General features: G+C 39.2%; 1 protein-coding gene across 1 annotated transcript in view; it reads right to left on the bottom strand.

Moving 5' to 3' along the window:
- The window catches only part of PITPNC1 (phosphatidylinositol transfer protein cytoplasmic 1), a 71,838-nt gene that overhangs the window by 6,944 nt on the left and 44,585 nt on the right, over positions 1 to 20,309 (bottom strand). The window contains exons 6-8 of the mRNA XM_052687806.1: positions 12,018 to 12,113; positions 4,491 to 4,646; positions 3,721 to 3,784 (exon numbers count right to left, since the gene is read on the bottom strand). Coding sequence (XP_052543766.1) covers positions 3,721 to 3,784; positions 4,491 to 4,646; positions 12,018 to 12,113 — 316 coding nt within the window. The remainder of the gene's footprint in view (positions 1 to 3,720; positions 3,785 to 4,490; positions 4,647 to 12,017; positions 12,114 to 20,309) is intronic.

Here is a 20,309-nt window from a genome sequence, read left to right as displayed (position 1 = left end):
GCATAGAGCCAAAGTCAAATCTGACTCTCGGTCTATGCTGTAGGTAACCTTGTATCAGGCTGGTGAGATTTCTTACTAAGAACAAAGGATTTAGGACAGCAGGCATTGCCCCATGCTTGTTATTTGAGTAAAACCATTGCTATGTTCTACAGTTCAGTCAGTAGAAGCAAAAGAATAATACCTTTAGAAGCAAATATTACCACACCTTTTCTATTTGCAGATACTAATTTTCAATTTTAGGCATCTGCTTGAAGTGCCTAAATGAGGAACCCAGCTTCTTACAGTTCCACAATCTGAATCAGAGCACCTGTACAGAAATCTGCACTTCTGCACAGACTGCAGGTACAAACTTCTGAAAGTGCTTCCTCTGACCTTGTTGGCAGCTGGTTAGTGAGGACATTAAAGTAGTCAGTCAACGAGTCATTCACTTTCTTTTCCGGTCAACCAAAAAATGTCACCAGTCTCACAGACCCTTTCCACTCTCCACGTTCCTGGCTTTTTGACTCTGAACTTTTGCACTTTAAACTATTCAATTAGTAGAATGCAAAACGGATATTTAACAACCTCTTATGTATCCAACTGAGATTGGATGATTTTGTTTTCTCTGAAGATAAGCAGGTGCACATGAGCCCAAACCCACCCTTTCTTCAGTGGCCATTTACAGTGCAGAAGAAAGGTCTGATCGCACTGCAGGGAGTAAAATGCTGAATGCTGTTCTGATCTCCCAGAAAATGATCAGCAAGATCAGCTGGCTGCTATTCTCTGATCCCTGCATCTATCAGTTGAGGACGGGAATATGTTTTAAAAATTGACATACTCTTGCTTTGGCATGGCTCTCTATTTCATCCACAGAAGATGAATGTTGGTTGCAAACTTTAATGTTGGTTTTTTCATGCATATTTTTCTCGTATTCTCGAACATCATCCATAGTCATATCTGTAAAAAGTTCAACATTGTTGGCATTTTCCACCAATTCAAATGCAAACTTAATCTTTTAAGGAGAAGGTGCAAGGAATACAGTCTTTGAGCAGAAACCAAAATGCACCTAAAAAATAAAAGCATGGAGCAACTAGCTTTATGAAATGTGACTCATAAAGGTAGTTAGATCAGCCAAGGAAGGTATAAGAAGGTTAAGTCAAAGGGAGCCAGAGAACAGGAAGGAGTGGAAATTGTTTGGGAGAATCTGTGTAATGTAAGGTAAGCAAAAAGTATTCAAGTGCAGGCCTTGGCAAAAGCCAAGATCTTCTAAAATCTTTTTAGAAGATCCCTTGCAATAAAGGATAGAAGAATTATAAATATTTACTTACCTTTGTAGGAACTTTCTAAAATATTCTATATTACGATTGCAAGTATATCTTAAAACCAGCACTTAAACTGTTAGAACACAAATCAGCTCAGATTGTAGGAGCTAATACTTAATCACGCTAATAAGTGGATTAATAATGAATACATTAATAATTTTGTAGTCTCAAGGCATTTAGCACAATCTAAAAGTTACATGTATTTACAAATAGCCCTAATTCTATTTGCCTCTGTCTAGGCATGCCTCATGTTGTCAACTAGTGAGCAGGGCCTTGAATGCTTGCTATGTAACTCAGCTTGCTATCATAAATCACACTGGTAGGAAAAACACAGGATCCAGTTAGCTGACTTTTGGCCTCACTCTTCTCAGTATTTAGAGTAAGGTGTAAATGAACACGAAAGCTGTCAGAGTATCGATCCATTCTTTACTATCATTTGGTAATCTCAGAGCTTCATCAAACTAGCCATCAATCTTTCATAAATCACATTCAAATACCACTTTATTAGCACAGCCTGCTCAGAAATGCACACCGCTGCTGGTAACGCACACCATGCTTTTCTTCTCAAGGCCATCATTTGTCTCACGTTTATGATGTGAATTTCTGTATCACATCACTTCTCGTTACGTGATACGCAGCTCTTGGTGTATTTTATGAGACAGCTTTTAAAGACAGAAACAGCTTCAGCTGTTATGGCACGCTGTCATGCATTTATCATTGAAAATCAAATCTAAAATTTTGAACAAAACAAGAAATACCCTTAACTAACACTTTTTTAACCTACTGCTTTTACTATTGCCTGTAACAAAAGACAAGCTTATGAGCCATGTAAATAACATACTACAGTGCATTTTGCCAAGCAGAGAGCATGCTTTTTAGTAGTAAGCAGCATTCTGAAAATAGATTTTCTTAATAATAAAGCTAAAAGCAATTTAGTAAAATGGCAGAACACATTCATGCTTAAGGTAGCAGTAAGAGTAATCAATCAGTAATATCAGTACATCCTATGTTTGATAACTGAATTTAATACACCAGTTTCTTGATTTAAGCAGACTTGCATCATCTCAGCCTTCCTCAAACTTTAATTTCAAAAATACAATAATGGACACATTGAAGGCACACAGACTCTTTAAACACAATATGTTTGAAAATTTCTCTCCATACAAATAAACGTGTCAAGAACAGCACCATAAAAATTTCACACCTCATATGTATTACATTGCACTGGTTGCATATAAATTGGACCTCACTTATTTTGGGTACAGAAATACCTGGTTTCTAGTCAGCAATTCTTACCACCTTTTATTCTTAATGTGAAGAGGTGTAAGGGCAGAGCTGTGCCTTTGACAATGCAGTGTATAAAGGCTGCGGACAGCACAGAATTACCTAAACTGAATTCATATCTATTTTATTCAGTCCAGATTTTTTTTGTTTTGTACATAACCTGAGAAGGAAGCACTAAAATCATAAGCAATTGGTTCTATAATTTCAAAAGATGTGCTTCTGCAGGTTTCTCAAGTCACTGGAGACGTCCGTGCTTCCACCAGGGGCAACTGGCCGTACTGAGCAACACAGAATGACGTGCTCTGAACTTCATCCAAACTGAGAAACATTCTTACACACGAATGGCTCAAAATCATTTCCAGAAGCTTATGGAGGGCTTAAATAAGCTTTCTAAACATATTCCCAAATAACTATCACATACTAAGAGGGATGTTTTAAGTTATAGAAATATGTATGATTATGGCTATGTCTTACTGAAAATAAGTGTACAAAGGACAAGCCCCATCAACCTATATAACAGTTATCTGTTTTGGTATCTGCAATTACTCTACTACAGAAAACATCCATTCCTACAGCTGTGCATGGATGCAGTTTTCACAAACAGCTGCTGCTGAACCAATCCTTGTGGTTTCTACATTTATATTTATTTGTCACAAAGGACGTTAGAGTTCTGTCTTCTCTTTATTGCAGTACATATTAATTTAGAACTTTCCTAAAAAGCTGAAGTTGTGTTGGAGAAGAGGCCCTAGGAGTTTGAGTAAGGAAATAGTTAAAAAGCTTTAATAAAATCTGCAAGAAGCTCTCCATATAGATGAATCCTGCCAGAAGCAAGAGATTCTACATGCCTACAGCGCAGGATGACTGGACTGATGTCTTCATTCTGAACTGCATGGGCTGTAACAGCATCCTGTGTGATGCCTACTGGCTGTCATAACATACAACCTACTCCTGTTAACAAAGAGCCTGCTGCCAATGAGCCCTGCATATTCCAGCAAAACTGAAATTACTTCAGGTTCTTACATGAACAACTTATGATGGGACCTGATGGCCTATGAGAACAAACGGAAATCTGCTTTTAATTGTGAAAAGATTCTCACTCACCCTTTCGAGTGGATTTAATCTGCAAAATACTTACCATACCACTCATCAACCCAGGCAAAAGCCTGTCGGTGACCAATCAGGAGTATATCTCTGACCACCTGTGGAACAAGGGAACAGTTAAACACCTTTGCAAAAACAGATCATTTCAGAAAAGTGCTGCCTTTCAGCAAGATTTAACGTGAAAAATATACTGTCAGGTTTATCCAAAAAAGAGACACCGTAGAGGGTCAGGTAATTGGCTCTAAGATCTTGCAGTCCAATCTCCCACTTCAAGTGGAATACTGCCAACACTGAATCACATCAGCATGGCTATCAATAGCATGGGAAGCCACTTGCTATGTACAGAATACCATAATTTTTGGGCAAACAAATTGGAACCTTTTCCTTGTTCATTCTTTAAATGTGTGGAAGGAAAAATATTACAATTTGGCTGCCATGCTATTAATGAATCCTTTTTTTTTTTTTTACTAAACTGACTGGAAAGCTCTCCCACCATCTGTTTATAAGACAAACACTGTCCATCACTGCTACTTGAATGTTACTCGAGCATACTTACAAATACCTGAGCTCAAATTGATCACAGCACTGAAAGCATTACTGATAGTTTTTCTCAGCCTCAGACCTGAGCAACTTCAGGCTTTGTCAAGTTTCTACCCAGAGATGAACACTTCGGCTCTACTTTCAGACCTTGAAAAAGATCCAGCTGAGCTTGCTGCTTCCAGCAGAGACACAGTTATATTCCTGCACAGCACAACTCAAATTCTGCTGATGTGAAGGATAAGAAACAGCTCCTGTTTCGCTCACCTTGTGTACAAATTGTTCTACCCTGGTTTGAAGTCCCCAAACTTCAAATTTCACAGTCACAAGTTTGTAGGAACACATAATGGGCTGATGGGTCTCTCTCCAGCCTTCTTTTAACTGGCCTCTCCCAGTCTTCTGTGACTTGAAATATTTAGGATCCTGCAAAACAAAGAAAACGCATTCAGAGATCCTGGAGAGTAAGCCCTGCTTGCAAGGTTGCTGAAGTGTTTTGGTAAGATAAAATATGAAAACATGCTAATAAATACAATGAAAAAGTAATATAAAATTGACCCAAATAAGCACGAGGATATAACAAGATCAAATCCTTTCTTTAATTCAACATCCAGTAATTTGATGGCACTCTTGGAAAATATTTTGAGGCTCATTTGATCTGGGACATCTTCTGCTATAGGAAAACATGTTCTTGCAAGTCATTGCAAAGCACTGCACTCCAAGTGTTATTTATGGCCTTTGGAAACAACGCTACTTTGGAACCTGCTTCAACACTGCTCCCCCTGTGCGACCTGCCTGCCTTCATGAAATCATGTCTAGTTTAAGCTCTGACACCAAAGCACAGGACAGGACCATGGCTGATCAGACCTGTTGGCAGGTTTATGTGATACTGCAGATCCAGATGACCAGTCAAGCACAAAACTCCTCCGATTCAGCCACTGCCATTTACAGCTGATACAGAATGTCTGGGCAAAACACTATAGACCTAATTTCAACACCGTTTCTCTTTAACTAACTGCAAAATCAAACAAATTGGTGTTGAAATTACAGTACTGAGACAAGAATCAAACAAGCAATCAGTAAGGATAGCAGTTCAGTAAGGCTTGCTTCTATTCAGACAGGATAAAGTTTTTGCTATGAAAATGCTGTTTTCCATACCCTTATGATTCCACTGCACTTCCCTTATGTCCATTCCTGCTACCTAAATTTTGAAAACTGAAGTAATGTACACACAAATAATGATTTTCAGAAGAACTTGAAGATAGTGAAATTTCTGTAAATTATAGTGCAGCTTCTAAAATGTTTCATTGAGAATAAGCACCAGTACTCATCTGCATTGTCCTGCCCAAAGCTGAGACTCGAGAAAACCTTTTACATTCATCCTGTGCTAGAAGAGCAATTATCTAAGTGTGTACTTCAACGAGGAGCTCAATGGAAGATAATAGGTGAGCAACAAAAAAAATGTTCCATGCAGTTTGATCTCACACATCAACCAGCACCACTCCTTCTAACAATGTGCACAGTTTGCTTCTGTTCTATTCCATAAACTGCAGCTCAGTCATTAAAGCTCCTCTAAAAGTTCTAACGAGGTGACAGGCTTCTTTCTCTGTGAAAGACATTGGTTTTATTGCTGACACGTTCTTTTCTAAATAGAAACTTTAAACTTGAACTCTAATAGGGCTTCAATGTTAAATTACCATAAAAAACAATTCAGCGTCATCATATATCATAGCAACATACCTCTGTATATCACAACTCATAGTCACATGCTGTTGCCATTCTTCTCACTCAATAAAGCTTGACCTCAGATTGATCTAGATATTTTCTGGTTGAAAGGGCTGTTTTATAGCTGATTACTGCCTGAAGCAAGCAACATAGTAATAATAACAGAAAGAAAAAATAAAAAGGGAAGAACTAAGATGCAAAATTCTTCTAAATGGTTCCATGAATAAAGAAATAGATTGCAGAAAGCCTCATTTAAAATATTTCTGCTAAATATTACAGAGTAAAATAGGCATTTCTTCATAAAAAGGAAAATCAAAAGGAAATAGTAAGTAAGGATCTGCTGCTTCTTACATACACAGCACTGCAGAGATGACGCCATTGCACTGATTAAGCACTTTGGATACACCTTTAATAACACTGAGTGTTAAGCAGGGATACCCTGTAACCCTTCTATGATAACCAGAGCCATAATGGAACAACTCCAGCACCGTCCCAAGGGACTGAAGCAACAAATTTGAGTCAATACTGGTTTTTCAAAACTTATAGATAAAAGTTCAACAATGAACAGCGACCCCACAGGACTGCAGAGCTGTGCACAACATCTGTGTCCTGTTCAGCTGCAAGCACCCTCTGGGTGGCTACAAAAAAAGGAATTTCTGTTTTTCTTTATTTCTTTTTTATAAAGCTAACACAGCTGACAAATGGATTCATAATGGGATTCCTTCTTCGGTTGGCGATCTCCAAACAATCCAATTACTGCAATGCAGTCCATCCACGATATCACTTCGAGTTCCAGATCCTTTTAAGAGTGCACAGAGATGGCACCTTTACTTCCCTTAATCATGTCCATTTTTCTAGAAGGACATGCTGTACAGTCACAAATTGGCTGGACAGTTTCAGGCAAAGAGGCAGGCAGCGATGGACAGTCTGAACTTGTATCTAATAGCTTTAATGGAAATTCCTGTCTTTCAGAAAACATTAGGATATTGGTACTAAAAAACTGCAAACAGATGAATGAAAGCCAGAAAAAAAAAAAAAGAAAAAGAAAAAAAAAAAAAGAATTCACAGAAATAGATTTGCAGACAGTTGCATGCAAGTCCAAGATGTTAAGGATTTCACTGAGAGCTTGCTCACGTGAGCTACAACTCGATTCAGTGGGAGCTGCACGTAAGCATGGGTCAGGCTGAGCAGCACAGTGAGATACGTGGCCACATTAAGCAGAGGGAACTGCAGAGTCTGATCTCTTGGCCATTTCTCAAAGGACACAGTTGTTTCACAGAGGAGAGCCATCATAAGTAAAACTACCACAACTGGCCTTTAACCCAGATGCTAAAAAATTAAGTGCTTAAAAGCAATCTCAGAGTATTACAGAAAGACACAAATTCTGGCCCAGAAATTTCTCATGCTATGGTTCATACAAGAAAGTATTCAGGGGAAGAATTTCTACATATTTACTTATGTTTATACCCTTCCTGGACCTCTGCACATCCCAAGCCACAAAGACTTTTGATGTGACCAAGACTGCTAACCTTATGATGTTCAGTATCTGATTTCATTGAAAACTTGGACCTGGAATGATTTTACGTGCCTAACTCATTGCTTTGCAGTGTTAGATTAAGATTTACAGCAAAGAAACCTTTCTTCTTAAAAAAAAAAAAAAAAAAAAAAAAAAAAAAGCAGCACCCAAATAGCCTCAATTCACTACTTTTCTCTGATTTTCTCTACTAGTAAAATTCTCAATCTGTTTTAAATGTAATGGCATAGCAAAAATCTTTTTGTTTAAATAACCTTCCTGTGCTCTTATCAGACCCAGTTTATTAGGAAAGCCCATCTGGCAAATCCTTTTGCTGAAGAGGGGCAAACCCTACTCTGTATTTGCAGTGCATTATTGCCAGGTGCAGAGAGATTTAAAAACAGCACTTCTGCTAACATAGCAGAAACAGCATTACCTGCAGCTGGGCTTATTTGAGAATAAAACACACAACTACAGTGAAATAAAATCAAAGCCACAGCGTGATGGGCATGGCTTCAAACACAGCACTTTCCCAGTGTTCTTACTGAGGCCTTGCCTGGCAGTCTGTGACACTGACTGCTGGGATTCCATTATTTTGTATTTAGCATTTATTTACTCGGAGCACCTTGGGAACTGCAGGTGTCATGGGCAGCAGAAGTGGGACTGTAACCTGTTTTCCAGGAGGCAAACACTAATGTGGAAATGTGGCACTGGCTTGTGGTAATGCCTTTTCAGGCTTACAGCTGAAATCTTATGTTTTTCTTAAGGTTATATACTTAAATTTGTTGCTTATAGGAATATAACTCCAAAATCTTAATGAGTATACTTGTCATTAATGCTGAGACATCAGCATGGTGATTTGAAGACCCCAGACACAGATTCATTTTTTTTCCAGAGTCCTATCACAAAATATTCCACTAAAATACTTTCAAAGTTCAGTCCCTCTTTATTTCCCCACTTTAAGCTGAAGATGATTTTGTTTGATCTTGAATTTCAGAACCATTCCTTCATGATTTTAATACATGTGATCTGGCACTTCACCACCCAGCTACAGTGGTCAGGGTTTGGATTTCAGCTTACACAGCTCAGTGCTCCAGAAAGATGTGCTGATGTAAAGACACTCCTGCAGAGATTGGTGAGGAGCCACTTTTTAAATACGTTTTCTTGATTTCCATAAAAAGATTTTTTCTGCAAGAAACAGCAAATTCTTCAGAACTGATTACCAGGACGGTTCTGAGGCTAAAATATGATAATCCAGTCAGCCTTTCTGTGAGCTCACAACTGATGTTAGTCAGTAAAAGAGCATTTTCATTTGTTTTGTCTGTGCCCCGTGCTGAACTGCAGCACTGAAATGTTACTCGCAGTGGGGACTGCAGCATCTGCATCGTATCAGCTACCACAATTTTCTGATCAGCGACATGACAAACTTTGTTATCCACAAAGCACGGGAGAGGAGTAAGCAGGATCCACTGCAGTGCAGTTAAATCCAAAGAAGTCAGCAACTGAGGAAGAAAACTGCAGCAGCTGTATGAAATCTTTTTATTTGCAGGTAACTAAAGGTGTTTATTGCGAGTGTCCAATGCTCAACTGTTTTGTTATAAACGGGAAATGAAACACTGCTCCTATATTCAAGTTCTCAGAACTGGCAAAGAACACATTGCTCAGTATCTCATGTCTACAGGAGAAGTTTCATTTCAGTGAATGATTCACTGGAGGCCATCTCTCACCCCTCAGCAAAGCTCAGATTTGTTCTTTTCTATAATTCAGATAAACACATAGGCGTACATGGGGAATATGTGATAGCTGGTGATACTTATTCACTGATGTTGAAGTCACAAGGAAATAAGACAGATCCTCCTACCTGTAAGCTTGTTCATTCTTTATAAAGACATACATAATTCTGTACTCAATGTGACCATTCACATGCAGATTTGGAAACTTGACTTCTAAACACCTTAAAACTTTCCGGGATTTTAGGGCCACGGTCACCAAAAAAAAGCTGTATTTAAGATGTGGGAGAAGCGGTAAGGACTTTGGCTGTAACTTAGTGATCAAGTTTATAGACAGTCATTAAGTCACCTGCTTTGGGATATCTACATCTGTGCAGTCATACCTCCTCCAGTCTTCCAAAAGGACAACACTTCTGGCAGCTGAAGTCAGTCTGCCTCCATAGATGACAGAACAGGACTCTGCCTGTTTGTAACTGCTAACAAACTGCCCTCCATTTCATCATTCACCTGTCGATTTCAGCCCTTTGGTGCAGGCACTGATGGAAAAACCCTCCATTCCTAAGGGAATCAAATCACTCAGATGATTCTGGTCAAGATATTTCTGAGAACTAGCAGCAGAGGTTCCTTTAAAGTATTCCTTAATGCAACAGGAACCCCTATTAAGCCTCCATTAACTCCATCTTTGGCTATGCAGTGTGATGCTAGGTGTCCCTTGGACATCTCATGAACCTCCTGCAGTAACTGTAACAGGACATAAAATAAATCCAGAGCTTATTTCTAGAAGGTGCTAAGGATGCTGACCCTGATACAGACTTGCTTAATTTTAAGCATGTGAAAGAGCCACTGTAATGAAGAGATTACTACCATGCCTGAAGTTAAAACCATCCTCATTGGTCTTTCTGGATTAGAATCAGAACATTTATCCAGTGGGATCTAATTCTTAAATCCTGAGGATTGTACTCCACATTTAATCTTTAACATATCAATTCAGATTAAATCATGCAGAACCAGCCAAATTATTGTTATTAGTGTAATTAAAATACCTTTTAGTTATCTCTGAAACTGTTATTTGGAAAATACAGAGCATTTCTCATTTACATAGAGTTACTTTTTTAATACTGCTCTGATTAAAAACAGACAGAAATGACATCTAAAATAATTAAAGACCTTCTTACAGTCCCTAAATTATGTAAAAGACCTCAGAGAAAAGGGAATTTGGCTTCATGTTCATCATATGGCAATACAAAGTACAGTTAGTAAACTTCACAAGATTCGGAATGCAGCTACCATTAGTTCAGTACACAGTTAAAGGCTGAGGTGATTTCATCTCTTTGTATGAAATATGAATTCTGAAACAGAATTTGGAAGCCATGGGTACAGAGACAACAACAGATGCTGGTCTATTTTTGTTGTTTAAAATCACACAGAAAATTCCATTTTGCTTGGAATAAGGTCTCTGAATTTGTCTCTGAAGTACAACACACAGACTAAAATTCTTTTCTCCCACTGAAGCTGTTTTTCTACATCATTAGATACATCATACGAACATAAGGTTTAATACTTGGCTACTAAAGAGAGGAAAGCTGAAAAGCTAGATGTTGCCTTCCTATTTGCAACTTGTAAAAGTGCACACGCTGAGGTGAAAAATCTGACATGATTTCTTTAAAACAGAGTGAAATGCTGATGTTTGCAGTGGCAGGCAGTCATTCCTGAACAGAACCAGCAGACCAGGTAGTTCAGATGAGATGATGGGACCAATAAGCTGGTTCATGAGGTGTTACATAATTTTGGGTACGTAACAGATGGGTTTTATAATCCAAGAAAACTAATAAAATTACTTCTCATTCTACCGTTACCCAATTTTCTTTTATGACCAGGACGTAAAATCTGCAGTGGGACCTATAAATAGAAGATAACACGTACCCAACTATTTTTGTCTGAAAAGCATGGCTCCTATGGCATAGAAACATACTCTTTGGCAAGTCTTCATTTTCTAACCTAAAAATGACTGTGTAATCTCATATTGTATAGTCAAACAGCTGCCACACTCGTTGCCAGCTATGAATATGTACTTGGCTTCAGAGGCAAACCGTGCCTCCAAAATGAAATGCAAGCAGAGATCTGATCATTTCTCTCCAGTTACTTGTTCTGAACCACCATTTTCCAGCACTGATATTAAAACACTGAGATCTCATCTCCATTGGCATGGTTGTTACTGATTTCAGAACAGTTAATTGCATTGACCTAAAAGAAGCAGTCTGTCAAATGTACACAAGAGCAATTTTCAGGGGAATTTTAAGTGAGTGAACGTGCTGGTTTGCCACTGATGCTTTTTAGCAGGCTCACTCCATTATGTAGGGTGCTTCAGTCCCTCCTGGTCTCATGTCACAGTTGCCCCTGAGCAACGAGCATCAACCCTACTCTCCCTGCATGTCTGTCCTTTGCTTGGGGCTCAGACACTTCACGTGGCATTACTTTGGGGTGGAACACAAATTAGGAAACCAGTCATGTTTAAAACTTCTCAGAGCTGCAAACACTTCTGTGAGCCTCACGATTTAAAGAAAAATCCTATTCCACTGTGCATGAAAAGGTCTGGCACTGGTCACAAATCGACCAGGATACAAAAGCATTTCAAGAGGTTGAGAAGACATCTGAAGATCTGTAAATCAAAGAGCCAAGCAGCCTAGATTGAGAGTTTGCTACCAGCTTCCCATCTAATCAAAAGCTTCTAAAATACCGACCATGGAAATTTCACATCAAAATAAAACTGTTTTGACTCCAATCAAGGCTTTACTGCAGCTCTGAACATTCCTTCACTTTGTCTCTTACCTCTGATTCCTTGTAATAGCGCTCAGGAATTTCATCACTGGCAATATCAATGAAGCAGACTTCTCGTTCCAGATCTTTAGCTTCATTGTCAAAAATCTGCAAGAGTGAAAGAAACGTAACACTAACAGAGCACAGTCAGAAAACCCACCTGGAACAACGGCCGTAAGCCTCCTTCAGTAACCTATGCAACAGAATGCTTTCAGGTTTCCACTTGCACAGATGCTGGAATAAAACACTACAATGTTGTGTGGACACAGTTACTTTCTGCAGCCATCGCAGGCACACAGCATGTGCAAGCAGGCAAAGGGAAGAAAATGGATGTTATCAAAATCATGCATAAGTAATGTGCTTCTAGGCATGATCAGCACCATATATTTTGGAAATACTAGGCACTTGCATCTGCAGCACAGAACAGTTCTGTGCCTCTGTCCATAATTTAATTATTCAGGTACACTGGTGACCCATGAGACGTATGCTTTGTGTGCAGTGCATTTCCACTCAGGATTCTGGGACTTGGAAATACTGACTAGTTAAAAGACCATCAGGAATCAGTGCCACAGAATTCAGGGAAGTTGTGTACGCTGTCAGTACCAAGCTAATAATGCATTTTTCCCTTTGGGGCACAATGTTCTTTGACTTGTGTTTCTGGAAGCATAAATATTATATTCTTCCTTCCTTTTTCAAATAAATGCAGTGAACACTTCATTTCATCCTAGAGGAACAGTTAAAAATACAAAATGCCAACACCCATGCAATAACCAGAACACTTCTTTGGTACTTCTGAAAGCAACGGAGTCTCCCATACAAAGCATTCAAACAAACCAGCGTACGAGCCGTGAGAGTATTGCCCAGGAAATCACTCTTCAAATAAAGGAACAGCTAAAATTTGATTCTACAGTTCTAATTGGTAATTAAAGTGATTTCATCTTGCACTACTGAAATGTAACAAGCACTGAATGCTTACTGGACTGGATATGAAATGTTAAAATATTTGAAACCGCAGAACAGAACGAAGGGAAACTCTGGACTGCTTCTATCTGCATGCTTATTTTACATCCCCAAGCCCTGCTTTGCTCTGCAAAAAAAAGAAGTTATTTGAATAAAGTTTGAGCTGAAACGTTTTCCCTTCATAGTGCTCTTTCATAGTACTGAGGTATTACTTTAAATAGCCATTACATCTTATGTATGTACGTTGCTTTGTGCTTCCTTGTTTTTCCTCAGTGAACTCAGATATATGGAGCAGTATCTTGCAGAAATCAGCTCAGCTATTTCTGAACCAAGATGCTCTCCACCGTGTGCTCTGAGCTTCAAATAATGGAAATTTCCCTTAAATGGGCATCACCGGCCAGCATAAGCCCTGAATCAGGACAGAGCTGAAATAACTCTAGAACTTGTAAGCAGCTGCATAACTTTGCACGTTTGCAAGTCCTAAATTGGAACTGTTGCCCAGCATCTCACCTGAAGACACCTGGAGCCCTGCTCCATCGCAGGCTCGATCCACACGCTGCACCTCTAAGTAATACAGTTCTACAGCGTTTTTCTCTCTTTAAGGCACTTTGACAGAAGTGGAGCTGACAGACGCCTTTGCCAATCTGTCAAAATCAGGAGGAATTTTTCAGCTATTTCAGCTACGCCTTATTTGCTGCTTAGGCCATCCCTGACCAAGTCCTCCATTCTGAAAGTCTGCTGAATGACACTCTCACTTCTCTTTGCTGGCAAAAGCTGTTGTCTAATCGTTTGTGCCTCTTCCTTTCTTAGATTGTCCTTGCAAGATTTGCAGACAGATTTAATCTTTTCATTCTATCAGCAGTAGAAAATAAGAAGTAATTAGAGAACACGACTGATTTCTTTCTTAGCTGTAATTCTCTTATTGCATCTCCGAGCCACATAATCTGGAATTCTCTCAAAACCTGCAGGGAGGATTGGTTTATTGCACTGGTGATCAAAGTAAGTAGAGAAATTTAAAAGTTTTAAGAGAAAAGATTAAAAGCCATGAAAAGAAGCATAAGGCTCCCAATCTGTGCAACTGTATTTGCAAATGTGCAGAAAATGAATGGTGAGAACAGTCTGTGTCCCTAATATGATGATGAAGAAAGGCAGAATATTAAATATTGTATGGGCAAAAATTGGACAGGCTTTGTATTTGGGAGCCAGATAATTAACTGAGATTGAAATACACAATCAAATGAAAAACAGTCAGGCTGAAGTCCTTTTGGCTGTTGTGGATTGGTTTTTTTTGTGACAGCTTCTTTAAAACAGAAAAACACTTACATGCTTCCACTTCCTAAGAGGAATGAAAACTAATGAAGAGCACTGTTTGGATTAAATCACCTACAGAACGACAAAAAGTGGAAGAGAGGCCTTAAACAGGTCATCTCAGCAACTGTCAAGTTGTTCCTTTTGGGGAAAATTAAAACAAAACAAAACACAAACACCAACCCCATCCCCTGAAAAACTAGCAGATGATCCTAAGAAGGATCACTCAAGGCCACTGCAACAAATAAGAGCTGCTGCATTTAAATTTCTTTATTTTTTTTCTCTTAGTGACCTACAACAACGTGTCCTACCACATACTTCGCTGTAACTTCTCCTTGCCTTGCAGCCAAAGCCAGAACAGAAAGCCAGGTTGTAAGATGATGGTAGATCAACAGCAAATTCAATATATTTTCCTGCAAGCTCCATTGCTGTTTTTCCTATTTTCATCTTCAGGCTGAATTGCTGGCTTCCATCTCCTTCACATGCAGCTGATCCAAGAGTTAACTCTCATGGACAATCACTGCGGCCAACCTGGCTAGACTATAAATAGCAAAGGCCAGGCTCTGCTGTATCCTACAGACACTCTGGCAAACTCCTCATCTACACTGCTAGGACTCCCAGGGTCAAATCTGCGCTTGTTTGGCTTGGCTTTGTTCCATAATGTATGATTCTCTCTTGCTATGGGTTTTGTTTTTTGTCATTGAGAGTAGACAAGGTACCAGCTGGAATGCTGTGCACTGCACATTTTTTATTTTTATTTTTGCTTGTAATTCAAACACAAGGAAGCTGTGGTCAGAAGACTGTAATAAGGCAGAGAATTTGCATTTTAAACACTACTGAAAAGGACAGAAAATTTCCTATGGAAACAGTTAAACAGGTCAACACTGAAGTACAGACAAGTCATCAAAGAAACTGATAGAGCAGCCTGTATAGAAAACCCAGTATTCTACAGCTGTGAGATTGAAAACTGGTGTGCCTTTACCTGGAATATACTTTTCCCATCTCTCATGAGGTTTTGGGTGACAGATCTCTACATCCTCTTGCTTGCTATGTTAGACCCAGGCAGTTGGCCACTGCTGAGAAATGCAGTGAAGGCAGAGAAATCAAATGGGTAATGGCTAAAAGGTTTTCTTCTAAAAAAGCAGAGCACTTCTAAAAGAATTACAGGCAGATAACATGGTAGCAAACATTATCATCATCCCAGGTCCTATGTCATCAGACACCCATACCCATCTACACACAAACAAAGCCAAAGTGATGGCATTGCTCAATATACAGCATGTAAATGCAGCTTCCTGAGATATGAATTCCAATCCTAAATCAAATTCCCTCTTAGAAAGCATTCTTCTCTACCTCTGTATTCTGTCGTGTTGCTAACAAAGCCAACAGCCATCCCAACAATGCTATAACTCAGCTTGCCTACATTTGGACAGTAGAAGATCCTAGCAGGACAGCAGACTATGACACGAGAAGCACAACAGTACCTTTATGCTTTGTAATTTAAAATTACATTAGATTTGCCTCCTGACTTTCTTACTATTGTATTAATTGCAAAGTCATCCGGCTCAAAAAACCAACCAAACGAAAGGAATAAACCCAGCATGTGGCTGGGAGGCTCCCCCAACTTAGGTGCATATAGGCATTTGCATTAAATATTTACATAAGAAATGAAAATATTTTTTCATGCAGATATTGGTATTTCTCAGAATGTTCATAACGTTCTCTCTATTTTAGCCCACCCCAGCAATGGAGTCTATCCATGCAGCTTGTCACCTCACTAATTCCTCAATACTTGCAAGTGCCTTCTGTGAGCAGAACACATCCCTAATCCTCATTAACAGGATGGTTTAAATCTAGCTTTTATGGTTTATGAATAGTTATAAGTTTAATTGCAGCAAGGACTGCAAGAGTAAGCTTCTATATTTTCCTCTTTAAAAAGGGAAAATCTGGCACAAAGCTCCTCTCCCACTTGAAATTCTGATCTCTTTAAATTGCCATCACCAGAACTACTGGCAAGAATCCCATTTGTCAATGCAGCACCCTTGAGCAGCCGTTGTCACCTGGTCCACTTAGCTCTCATTTTTTAAGCAAAATTTGGCCTAAAATAGTTATAATAATAAACAGTCTACTTAGAACTTGGTGTTTGTGTGTAACTTTCCTGTAAATTCTGTTCAAAACCCAGTACCAAAATCCATTAATTTGCTTTTGAGATTTACTTTGGCAAGGATTACTGAAATTGACCCATTTCAACCTCATCGCTGCCTAACATCATGTGGCACACAGAACTGAGAGCAATTCTTCTATGGGAAAAGAGTGAACCTCTCCCTGACAGCAGTAAATTTGGCTGATGGAACAGCATGGGAATATCACTGCCTGCCGGCCAGGAACTCACAAAGGCAGTTCTGTATTTATAAGCAGCCGTGCTCCCAGCTTGTTTTTTTTATCTCCATGTCACGACTCCTCCATTATTTCATCTTTTATAAAATATCTAATTTAGATTTGTACTTTTTGAACGGAGAAATGCAGTTTTACATCATTACACCATAGCAGCCATAGCTACTTTGTGTTTTGTTTTCATTGCAAACTACACAGGAGATAAACACATTCACAGTACCATAATGGAGAACAAGCCCAGACAAATAAAATTACCCCCTCAAATGACCCCAGCTTTGACTGCAACCTATTCTGCACTGATATCTAAAAGGTCTCTGTGAAATTTCCAGATGATGACCTGCAGTTCAGTGAGCCTAAGCCAGGGCACAGCAGAACCCATTTCAGCTGCATTCAGTGCTTCATGGCAGCGTGAATTTGCATTTAATTTACACATGCTATATTGAAGTTTGTTATAACCTAGTTTTGTGGTACTAAGATAGGAAACAAAAACGGGGGAGAAAAACGGCCCTAAGCAGAGCCAAACTAGATACAGCTTTTCTTCTTCAGCAGAGAAATTTATTCAAAATAGACAAAAATATATGGATTGAGTGAACTGTTTCAGAGCATTCAGAAAGAAGCACTAAAGATGAAGCATACCAACACTGAATATCGCTCACTTCTAGGACAGCAGAATTAGAACTCGCTGTCAAGAACTGACTTCCTAACAGTGAATGATGGCACTGCAATGCACAGGGATGGCACGCCAGGTGATCCCAGCTGTAAGCTCGCTGCTTGCAGCATGCTCAGCTATTACTGTGTCAGGAGATGCTGGTGTTCATTTACAGCTACACGGAGTGCAGAACTGCCCCTTGTTTCCATCTGGCACGCGGTCACTCAGACACGCTTTTTTTCCACGCTTATCTTTGTAAGGCAAAAAACAAATGGATAATCTGTTTTCATCAACACAATTATTGCTGTACCTCCGATGACTTTTTCAGCATTACTGAGACGCTTCCAGGAATGCAGCCCACTGATACTCATACACTGTCATTCTGAACAACAACTCTACCTCAAAATATTTGCTCCACAAAATTACTACCCCTAAGGAAGTTATTCTTGCTAATACATGTCACGTCCTTTTTAACAACAGGAGGACTCTAATTTAAGACAAACTGTTATTATTTTTTTTAATAAGAACCAGCCACTCCATTTTTCAGAGCAAAATTTCATGCTACAAAGAGTAAGGCTCTTTAATTAAGTTTTCCTTTACTGACAACAACAGGATCATTTTTACAAATGTACTTTCTTGCTTTCCTCAGACACTGTCAGATGGTAAAACTCATTGCCCAAGTATCAGCAGAAAGAACTGTTACTAAAGAAACACAAACAATGAAGCATAACGAACCTTCTGCAACAAGCAGGGAACAGGAATGTCGCTGTGCTTCAGTGATGTGCTTGGAGAGCAATGCCTTCACTGCACGTCCATGAGAACTACAGACTGGTCATGCAGTCACTGATGCTTCATCTAAGTAAAGGGTTTTATTGTCCACTGGTCTTTTTAGCAACGTGCAAAATGTAACAGATCAAAATGATAGAGCTTACAGAGCACAGGGAATAGCTTAAAATGATGTCAAAATTCAAGACAAAAATCAAGTTACAAAGCAGGCATCGTCTTCCCTGAGTTTTTTCTATCAAGACAGCTGGGAAGAAAAATCAGGAGGGCATTTGCATCAAGATATATTGCAGTAATTAGGTAGAATCTTACCAGACAATGCAGCGTGTTAAATAAAATAATAATATCATAGCCTCCCAAAGGACAACAGCAAACTGAGAACATTTGTATTACTTTCTTCTATATAATCAATATAATTAGCTTTAGTATCCTTATACCTAATGATTGCTTTCTGCAATCAATATCTACTTTATTAGATACTTTGGAAATGAAGAAAAATCAGAATTGAAAGATTTAAAAAAACCTGTATGATCAGAAACCCCAGACAATGTTTAGTTCCAATCAGACCCACATCACCTCCATTAAGTTCATTCACCACATTTTGCACTGCAACTGCAAAATTTACAGACGTACTGTTTTGATTCTTTGTTTACCAGCCAAGACTGATAGTTGCAGCGTCCATTTCTGCAGACACACTGTGGGTCTTTTTATTGCATTTCCCTGTTGCTTTCTGACAGGTCAGACGTAGTGAAATCCAATCTAAACTTGTCTGATATGAAAGAAAGGTACACACTGCATCTTCTTAAGCCCACAGGCTCCAAGGGGCTCAGCAAGGTCTCTGTATTTACAAATCTTCCAGCACCTCAGCACTGTACCAACCACATCTGCACCAGCAGATAAATGTCACTGGATCAACAGAAAAATATGTAGATCGTTTGTAGATTGGTTTGTTGTGTTCACACCAATGCATAACATAGCTATGGGCATTAGAAGTCATGGAAATGAGGGCTGGAATACAGTTCCTCAGACTTTTTCCACCACCTCACTTCAATAAAGGTCAATGAAAGCAGCTCTTCTTGGCAGGTATTCACCTAGGCTGTGACTCAGGTCGTAAATGTGATTTAACATCACTCCTTTGGTACTCTGGTAACGACTACATTTTGAAGAGCTGAATTCAAAGAACAGATACTTTTTCATTTACATGATCTGAGCATCCTATTTCTGTGCAAATTTCTTCTTAAATTCACTGGCTGGGACTATTCAGGACTTGAATCATAGTATTTTAGCTACAAAACTGACACACTAAAAAAATCTGAAACTTCCCTGGTTAAACAGCTTCAGTTCTTCCTGTCAGGCATCAGTACAGAATGTGTCTTCTCACTGCTGATATTATAATGTACCAGAACAGTAATGTAAACCCTCCTGAAACCAAAGGTGTGGGCTTGCTTTGAATTAAAAAGGGCTGCCAAAAAGTAGAAGTGAAGATTAAAAAGTGCATAAATTACATAATGCAAAGCTCACATAGTTTGTAATGTAACACATTTTTTTCTTTTCTCTCTCCCTCTCACTGATCTCAACCTGGCCCACACTAGCAGTGACTGCAAGTAGTTGGTATCTGGTGGCTGTGATCTGTGTTATCATTGGGAAAGCTTCTGTATGCCAAAACGTTATTCAAACTGCAATTCAAAGTAGGTGCAGATCAGGTACTCATTAAAAAATTACTTATTATGAGATTGCTCAAAGACTTCCTAGTCAGGAGGTGTATTCCCCAACGCCTGACAGTGCGCCAGAGGCATTTGGATTGCACTCCTCATAATACACTTTAAGGGTACACCTGAAGTGGTTGGATAATTGCACTTGATGGTCTTTGTAGATCCCTTCCAACTGAATAATTCTATTCTAAAATTATATCTTGTTCTTTTACACGTAACTGTGCTGCCATAAGCAGTGCAAGAGATGTCAGCTTTGCTAACAGGGGCCCAAGGCAGTTGGGAGCTGGGAAGCACAACATTTGTCCCTTGAGCAGCTTTACTAAGGTTCATCTCTGGACACAAAAAGTGCCTGTGCTTCAGATCCCTTTAAAATCTGCTCTACTGACTTTGAAGCACTCCTTCATCAGGCCGCTGTTACAGACCAATTTTTCAGATATTTCAAACAGCATTTCACACTTACAAGCTTCTTCCCACAAGTCTGCAACAAATGGTTGTTTA

This window comes from Tympanuchus pallidicinctus, unplaced genomic scaffold (genome assembly GCF_026119805.1).
Source record: "Tympanuchus pallidicinctus isolate F22 unplaced genomic scaffold, pur_lepc_1.0 scaffold23, whole genome shotgun sequence".
Taxonomy (NCBI): domain Eukaryota; kingdom Metazoa; phylum Chordata; class Aves; order Galliformes; family Phasianidae; genus Tympanuchus; species Tympanuchus pallidicinctus.
Note: the sequence above shows the minus strand (reverse complement) of the source record. Positions and strands in the feature narration are given on the sequence as shown.